The sequence below is a fragment of the Podarcis liolepis genome (assembly GCF_965112155.1).
Source record: "Podarcis liolepis genome assembly, chromosome: 4".
Classification (NCBI taxonomy): Eukaryota; Metazoa; Chordata; class Lepidosauria; order Squamata; family Lacertidae; genus Podarcis; species Podarcis liolepis.
The window spans coordinates 45974247-45982970 of record NC_139558.1 but is presented as its reverse complement, the minus strand read 5'-3'; the positions used below and the strand labels follow the sequence as shown (position 1 = coordinate 45982970).

General features: G+C 40.3%; 1 protein-coding gene across 1 annotated transcript; it reads left to right on the top strand.

The window, feature by feature from the left end:
• Window positions 1-4784: 4784 nt before the first annotated feature.
• Window positions 4785-7692, top strand: TASL (TLR adaptor interacting with endolysosomal SLC15A4). The gene is made up of 2 exons (XM_083500434.1): window positions 4785-4967; window positions 6793-7692. The coding sequence occupies exon 2, from the start codon at window positions 6802-6804 to the stop codon at window positions 7672-7674; it is 873 nt and encodes a 290-aa protein (XP_083356560.1). The 5' UTR covers window positions 4785-4967; window positions 6793-6801; the 3' UTR covers window positions 7675-7692.
• The last annotated feature ends 1032 nt before the right edge of the window (window positions 7693-8724 follow it).

Genomic DNA, 8724 nt, shown 5'->3' with positions numbered 1-8724 from the left:
ATTTCTCAATTTTATTGATACAGAATTTCTGGAAATCAGCTCCATTCCCATGCCTGTTGTAAAAATTCTACGATTTGAAAATGTCATTTTTAAAAGAGTTCTTACTAATTCACTTCTGCTGCAATAAGCATTAAGTTAAGGTCCATGTCTTAACTTGCATCCCCTGAAAATGGCAATAATGTTATTTTGTCTTATATGTTCTGCTCACTTATAACTTAGCATCCATGCACCCACACTTTTACTACTTCCGTTCTCTTTCTTTGCATGCTGGGGACAACACTAGAATTACTGCATATACATGCCTTATAACAAATTGGTTACATTTTGAAAAGAATTATGTAGAATACCCATGTGAAGGGATGGGTGGAACAGAAATGCCATTTTGAAAATAAATTCTGTCTTTTGGGGTAGGGTGGGCAAGAGGGTGTGGAGTTATGAGGATAGTACTGGGAAGATTGACTGGAATTGGTGAAATAAGCAGGAGAAGCTACATTTGCTTTGAATGCTATTAAAATTGCAACAGAAAAAATGCAAGATATAAATCAAAATCATCTTGTGATAAGTCAATGAATGCAGTTCAGAACTTCAGTGCAGCAAGCCCATCTATATGCATTCTCACCAGGCTGTTTGAACCTGATTTTTTAAAGGGTGTAGAGGGAAGTTGTGGCCCTCCATACATTGCTGGACCCTGTAACCCTTATTATTCCTGAGCATGGCCATGCTGGCGGGGACTGGTGGGAGTTGGAGCCCAACAACAACTGGAGGACCAGAGATTCCCTCTTCCTGCACCTTTTAAAAAAATGTTGCCTGGAATTATATCTTGAAATGCAAGAAACAGCAAGAGGATAGCCTGTGCCTGTATTCTACCAAGCAAAGCAGGAATCTCAACTAAAGCATCCATGACAGATGGCCACCCAAACTCCAGTGATAGCATTAAAATGTTTATTCTTTCTTTCTTCAGAATATTTATATACTGAGTTTCAGCAAAAAGTTTTCTGTGTGGTTCACACACTACAAGATGGCTCACAAACAAGCTTCAATAAAGTTTGTTACAGTATCGACAAAGGCAAGCTTTCACATGTTGTTCTTCCACCCTCAAGCAAAGGAACCGACTCCTTCACCTTCCACCTAATTGTGTGCAGAGGTTCTGACTGACTTGCAGAGCACCTGTCCCTGCTCCCCCAAAGGCCAAATTAAGGAGTAGATTAGATAATGCCCCGGACAGGTAGCCAGGGCTTCCCCTGTCACAAAGTTCTTTTGCCAGACAGCTGACTTGGTGGCAACTGGAACCCTCACCAGATGAGACTTGAGAGAATTGCCCTCCTCCCTTGCCAATGCCACCCCCTCCCCTGCTCCCATACACAAATCTCTTCACTCTTCTGAAATATTAGGCTGCTCTGATCATGGGCAAGAAGTAAAACACTTGTACTAAAATTCCCTTTTCTATATTAATTCAAGTGACACTTTCTCTGCATTCAATTTGTCGGACCTCTTCACATTTTAGACTGGTTGAACAAGATTCCTGAATTAGCAGTTTAACTGCTGCAATTTAGTTTTCACACACTGTATTTGATGATGAATTACTTTGGTGGCAATAAATTTGATGACTAGCAGTTTAATCCTGTACATGTCTACTCAAACTTGAATCGTGTTGACTACAGAGGGGCTTTGAAAAAGAAAGGAAGATTTAAGCTCCACCCTTCAATGGATTACTAGGTGGTCTAGGTAAATACATACAGGATTGCAGCCTAAGGCAGTCACTGCAGCAATCAGCTAAAGTAGCATATTATACTCAGGGGCAGGAGGAGTAATGCTTTAGAATTACAAAATTCCTTGCATTGTTGCACATTAATCTTCTATCTAAGGTTTAATTAAATTCAGTTCTGCACAAGGTTAGGAAGCCTCTCTTCATATTACGTAAACATGGATCAGCTAGTATATAAAAAAATCAGCCAGCAATGTATGAATACATTAAAGAAAGATGCTAGAATATGGGGTGTGTTTATTCCACCTGTTTGTGGGATGGTCTGTTTCCATTGCTAGTAGCTGGAAAGTTTATGGATAGTTGTGATACAGTCACATTCACCTTTGGTCAGTGAGGTGAAAGTGTCCATGGATAGATATGGCAGAAATGTGACCTTCCTACTTGTGTTTGCTGTTGGTTCAATTCTAATTGCTTCAGGGCCAGACCAAGACATTTTGGACTCCAAGATGACAGACCCTCCAAGTGTCCCTGTTTTCCAGAGACAGTCCCAGATTTACAGAAGCCATCCCAGTTTCCAATGTGATCCCAGAATGTCTCGCTTCCCCTTAGGATGTCCCAATTTTCATTGGAGAAATGAAGCTATGTGACCCCTGAGCCAAGGAGATAAGTAACTATACAACCTTTAGAAGACATCTAAAGGTAGCCCTGTATAGAGAAGTTTTTAAATGTTTTAAAGTTTTACTGTGTTTTTATATACATTGGAAACCACCCAGAGTGACTAGGGCAAGCCAGTCAGATGTTGTCGCTGTTGAATAGGATGTCCCTATTTCCATCAGATAAACATTGGAGGGTATAAGGTGAGGGGCAACTGACTGGGGTGCCATGAAAGGGAAGCAAACTGTTGGCTATTTAGCTTATTACCATTGCCATATTGATGCCGGGGGGTGGGTGGGGGGTAGAAGAGGCACTTGTGGTATTTTCAACCACAGATGTCACCACAGATGTCTAAATAACTTGCCTTGCCATGACTACTGTTGCTGGGGAAGCTATTTCCTGTTGCACCTCAAGTAGTGAAATGTTGTAGTCTGACCCTGCTGATGGAGATCACTCCCACAGGGGCCTTTCCAGGGAATACTTTCCTGAGGTTCCCCAATCTCTCGATCCTGGAGCTGGCCCTATGCCAAGGGCTGTTTGCTGGTGTGTGTCTGTTTTAGGCTGTTCAGAAGTGGGTCAAATGTTAAAAGTTTGTTTAGAAGATGAAAAGGAATGTGTTGCTTAAATGCTAAGGGACAAGCAACTTTAAATCATATAAATCCATATTAAGACTCTTATGCAAATGTAATCTGCAGTGGAAAGCACTGTTATTAATGCTTTTAATGTTTTAATTATTTCTCTGCTTTACCACATTTGCTGTTGCTACATTAAGCCAACTTGCATATATTGTGTAAAAGACCCACTACGCTATTCTTTTAAAGCTGATATCTATTTTCCAGGATTGTATCGGCTAAGAAGGGGCAGGGAAGGGATGCTAGCAAAACCAAGCAAAACACAGCTACGCTTAAAAAGTAGTTTCACACATTTTATCTATCACTAGGGGGCTCCAGCTGCTTACTTCTTACAACATCTTCTTTTAAAGAGTATTCTTATTATTTTTTTGAAAAGAATTTTTTATCACATATAAAACAACATAGCTCCAAACATACCAACCACAACGTTTTAGAAGATCAGATCACATTGCTGAAGTTAGAGGCTAGACCAAGGTTGCTTCTACACTGTTTTCAATCTTATTTAATCACTCACTGTATGCCATTTTTAAACTAACTCTGAAGGCACTGGTATGTGCATCATTATGCTTAGAGGATATCCTGGAGGAAATGCACTTTGCATTTTCAAATCTGAGGAGGGAAAGTAACCCTCTTTCTTAAGCCCGTTTAGAAATTGGGGTTGCCAACCTTTGAGGGCCTGTGAGCCAACTTTGCAATTCTAGAATGTCATGCTGCTTCTTGCCCCCTCCCCCAGAGCTGTCTCCCCCATCACCACTAGGCAGAATAAGAAAACACACACATGCACACTTCATTTCCCCAAAGAATCTGAGTAAAAGTTGGATACAGAATAATTAGAACAGCTTATATTGAATTCACATTGTGTTGCAAGGAGTCCTCACTCAAACCACCATCAGATTAAAGCTTTCAGTGGCAGACTGCACAGTAAAAATCACAGATCTTGGACACATGTCTGAGAAAAAGGTAGGAAGCCATTTTATACCAAATAAGACCAATGGCCTATCCAGCTGTGTATTGTCTACACTGACTGGCTGTGCCTCTCCAGGATCTCAGACAGAGTCTTTCCCAGCCCTAACCTGGAGATACAGGGGGTTGAACCCAGTACCTTTTGCATGTGCTTCACCACTGAGTGATGGTGTTTCCCCAAGACAAGGAAAGTTCCTACTTACAGATAAAAGACATCAGTTGTACGTAAAAATGATCATCAGCCAAAGATGGCAAATGATGGCTTATTAAGCATTCTACCACAGGTCTAAAAACAAAGGAGGAAATTTCAGTTTCTCCTGATCATAGCTCAGATTTCTGTTTGCTATTTCAAAAGTCTGAAATTATGGTTCTTATTGATAATTTATATATATATATATATATATATATATATATATATATATATATATATGTATGTATATGTAAACCACTTTGAGGGTTCTTAAATGTATACTCAAGTGGTGCATACATTTTATGAAATGAATATAAATTATATATTAAAATATTTCTTTATGTCTGCATGCAATGCTACCCAACAGGCTTTACTTTATGATGAACAGCCTGTAAATAAAAATGTTTCTAGTTCTCAGTGAGTCTGGAAATATTGGCTGATAGGTGAACACAGATTAGGCAGCAACAAACTATTTTAACAACAGTTAGTTTCACAAAAAGGCTTTGTGTGGGAACAAAAAGAGGAAGAAAGAATTAAACGTTGTTTGACAGCAGATGGTTATTTATAAAGCTCCTCCTATGCCCTGCACAGAGACTTCCGTTTAAGAACCTATTGTGACTTGAGACCTGGGGGGGCGGTGTGTGTGGAAACCACTTGCCACCTACAAGGCTGTAAATGAAACTCTTACCCATGAGCTACAGTAACGGAAAAGAAGTGTTACATAAGAAGCTTTTAAGGCAACCAAATGCCTGTGCAACATTTCTGCACAACATTGCAAGCTGCTGCACAGTCCTTGCCTTAAGGAGCAGCTTAGTTCTTCAAGGTAAGTGAGAACTAGACTATACCATATACAGATTATTTTTTCTTGTGTGTGCATTGGGTTATCTGCTATGTGTCTCTGATGTACACGCTTTATGATGCTGCCTGTATCACTTCAATGAGGTGCAATCTAGAATTGTAAGGATTTAGACCTACAGTCTAAACTGCAAATGAAACCAGTTAAACTGAAGAACTTGGGTGGAAATTAAATGTGTCTTATCTTATTGAGTGAAACTTACCCAATGGCTTTCAATGGTTCTCAGAATGCTGATTACTTACTGAAGTATGGCATCCATTTATAACCTCCTCAAATGAAACAATGTCATCTTGTACCCACCGCATACACTTGGTTGGTTATGGAGCAATGCGCTTCATGGTTGAAGCCGTCTTGTCCTAATTGAGCGGGGAGGGGGTAATTTGTTATTGTTGAATGGATTTAATTTTGTAGCATGCATTTACAAAAACGACAGATATTTTTGTGTCAAAAATATAACTGAATTTGAACTTAAACCATATACTAAGAGAAGGAAAGATCGAGGAACTATAATACGCTGCCTTCATAGATATTGTAATTGACCAAATCCACCCTTAATTTCATATAGACGTAATAGGTAACATACACAGCAATAGCTGACTAACTCTGACTGTGCAGTAAGACATGCACCAAGATTTATGTTCTCCAAGATTTTCCTATAGTGCCTAAAAGCAGAGTAATAGTAGGTGGACAATACTATTGCATTTCTAGTCAGCTCCACACAAGCTGTGCTGACGATGTTTTTGAATGCCCTTTCCTCTGTGCACTCTTCCTATGCAGAGATCCATTATCTCTAGGAAGAGTAGCTGTAGGCATTGGGTGTGAATAGCTGGGCAACATCCCTCTAACTGTAAAAAAGGGGGGATGTTATAAAGAAATAGTTTAAGAACCTGAACCCCCAAAGTAAAAAGAACAGAACTTCTCTGCTGTTATTCAGAAAGTTGCCAGGAACATTTCGTAATTCCCCTCTACCTCGCCCCCGCCACCAAAAAAACCCCATTGCTGTTTGGTTCTGTGCCTTTCTTAAATAGAATAAATAAATAACCTCTGTTCTGTTTCCCTGAAATGACTGCCATTTTCTCTCTTAACTAACAGCCTTCCAGTTTATACTTGAAGCATAATGTTCAACTGTTTCCTAAGCCCTGTAAACATCTGTAGGATGAAAAAGAACAAACAATCCATTATGTATTCTCTGATGTTAAACTTTGAGGCACTTCTTGTTTCTTGCCATTTGTATATTAACATAAGCTGGAATCAGAATGTGAAAGAAAAGTAAGTATGTGGCTAGGTCATCTCAGATGATATGCCTACTTGCCTCCGACATTACTTTCCTCGGCTTTTTATACTTTCCTTTTTTCTAGATCCATAGAACCTTTCAGGGCAAGGGCTGTAGTTCAGTCATAGAGCACATGCTTTGCCATGCTAAACTTCCATGATTTTCCTTTTTAAGGGGGCTGCAAATGCTCCCCCCCCCCAGAATCAAATGAGCACTAAACTTGTGCTCCATTCCATTCCATTAGTTTTCAAAAAGTGGCTTTTACATATTGTGAAAGCTCAAATTTAATGTGCAAAATGTCAGGAAATCAGAATCAGCTGCAGTGTAAATGCAGGCAAAGCTTCACAAACCCCTTTGGAATTAGCGTGCATTTAATGACCTAGAATTTATCCCAATCTGGTTGATGTTTCTTATCTCCCTAGTAGCTGGTAATGGTTTCAGTTGTACTTTACACACTTATGTCGCTTGCTGTTTGCTCCTGTCACATTGCGCTTCATGCTAGCTCTTTCTCTTTTCCAGTTCTAGAAGATGTTGTCAGAAGGGTACCTCTGTATAATTCCTTATCATGATCTTATGAATTACAAGCTCGCTTGCAACCAAGGAGAAGAGACAGTACATGAGATGAGGTCTTTGAACGGCATTACCTATGAATCAACAGAGGAAACACAGGACAGAAATCTCTTTTGGAGATGTAAGTCTGTTGGCAAGTTCATCTTCTCTGTTTGTTCCAATGAAAACAGAAACAGTAGAAGGCAGATGGATACACAGACTCCAAATCCAGTATTGGAAAGGCAAATATCTCCAGCTGTGGAAATCTGTACAGGACCTGCTATCAACAGAGACACTTACCTAGTTCCACCTTCTTGTAAAAGCATTTGCAAGAATTACAATGACCTGCATATTGCTGGTGACCAGGTACTGCCTATGAGTTCAGTTAAAACAGATTTTACCTATGATAGTGGGATAGGTCCATTCCTGGAGTCATCAGAGATCCCACCACCAATGGAATCCATATCAATGCCACCTGCTGAGGTCCCTCGCAAGCCAACCAATAGGTATTCTTCATGCTGGAGAGTGGCCAGCATCATGCAACACCAGCAACCCCTCTCAAATTCACTACTGAATAACTACTTGGAGGAGAAGGTGATGGAGCTGTACAAGCAGTATATCATGGATGGCATGGGTAGCAGTGCATCCCCTACTCAGATCTTGGCATCAGAATTCATAATGACCAATGTAGATCAAATCAGCATGAAGCTATCACAAGAAAGGAACATGAAGACCACCCAAGCCAAGGATATGGTCATTAACTGCCTATTGCGACTAGCCAGTGGGAAAATCTCCACTGAAATGAGCACTCCTAGTCTTCACATTTCCCAGTTTAGCACTGTGACTAAATAAATAAAGCCTGCACCTAGACATTTCTGAGTCACCTTTGTTAAAAGTCAGTTTCGTTTCAGTAAGGTGAAGTTCCTGGGATATGGTCAGAGCACGAAATACTAACTATTATACAGGCGAACTCCTGAAAGAAGGATTGGTTTGTAAACCATACAGAAACCTTAGATGCCTTTTTTTCAAATGTAAATGCTTCATGCATGCTTCCTTCCAATAATCCTACTTCCACATTTTATTAACCCAAATGTGGTTGTTGTCCCATTGCATTGCACTGTTTTGTATCCTAATGAGAAGGAACATTGGCCCTGTTGCCTTGGCAATGGGGACCATTTTATGTCTACCTCCCTTCACCAAGCGGCAGCAGGTTGGAGGAATGGTGGCTTCAAACAGGCATGAAGAAGAGAGTTGTTTCCCCATTGGAAGATTTTGCAATTAAAAATTAAACCTCATGGGAATTCAGCACAGTACTAATTCTAAATATCCCTTTCAGTGTGTAATTATTCTCCTCCCTTCCCAATACCTTGAGCCTCCAAGTGCATTTCTAACCCCTTCTTGGTTTTAATGTACCTATGTGGTGTTTTTGTCTGTCTGCTTGGGTGGCTTTAAGTCACTTTGGTTTGCCCTGGGCAATATAAAATGACTAACAAATTTAATAAACCAACCAACAAACAAATAAAGAAACCATTGTGTAGATGACTGTGTGTCTGCCCAGGTGGTATAGGACTGCATGACACCTTTATCCCAGTGCCTACTCTGTCCTTGCTTCTCCCACCACACCTTGAGAACTCCAGAAATTGCCAGAGGATCCTATAGAGCATCTGTGGATCCTGATTGCTTGAACTCCTGATTCTGCCTGAGACAGCTTTTCCAAAAATGATGGCATTCCCTTGCCCACTCTCTTGTTTACATTCCTGTTACTTGTATTCTCTCCCCCTGTTTCCCTGTGGAATTCCTAGTCCCTCATGTTCCTTAGCCACTCTTCCTTATTGCAACTAAAGCCAACATATGTCTAATTGAAATGACCACATATTGTCCCCTTGCCTCCCTACCTCTACC

What these genes read in the sequence shown, in the direction of transcription:
- TASL (XM_083500434.1), top strand. Translation starts at nt 6,802, where the DNA reads ATGTTGTCAGAAGGGTACCTCTGTATAATTCCTTATCATGATCTTATG.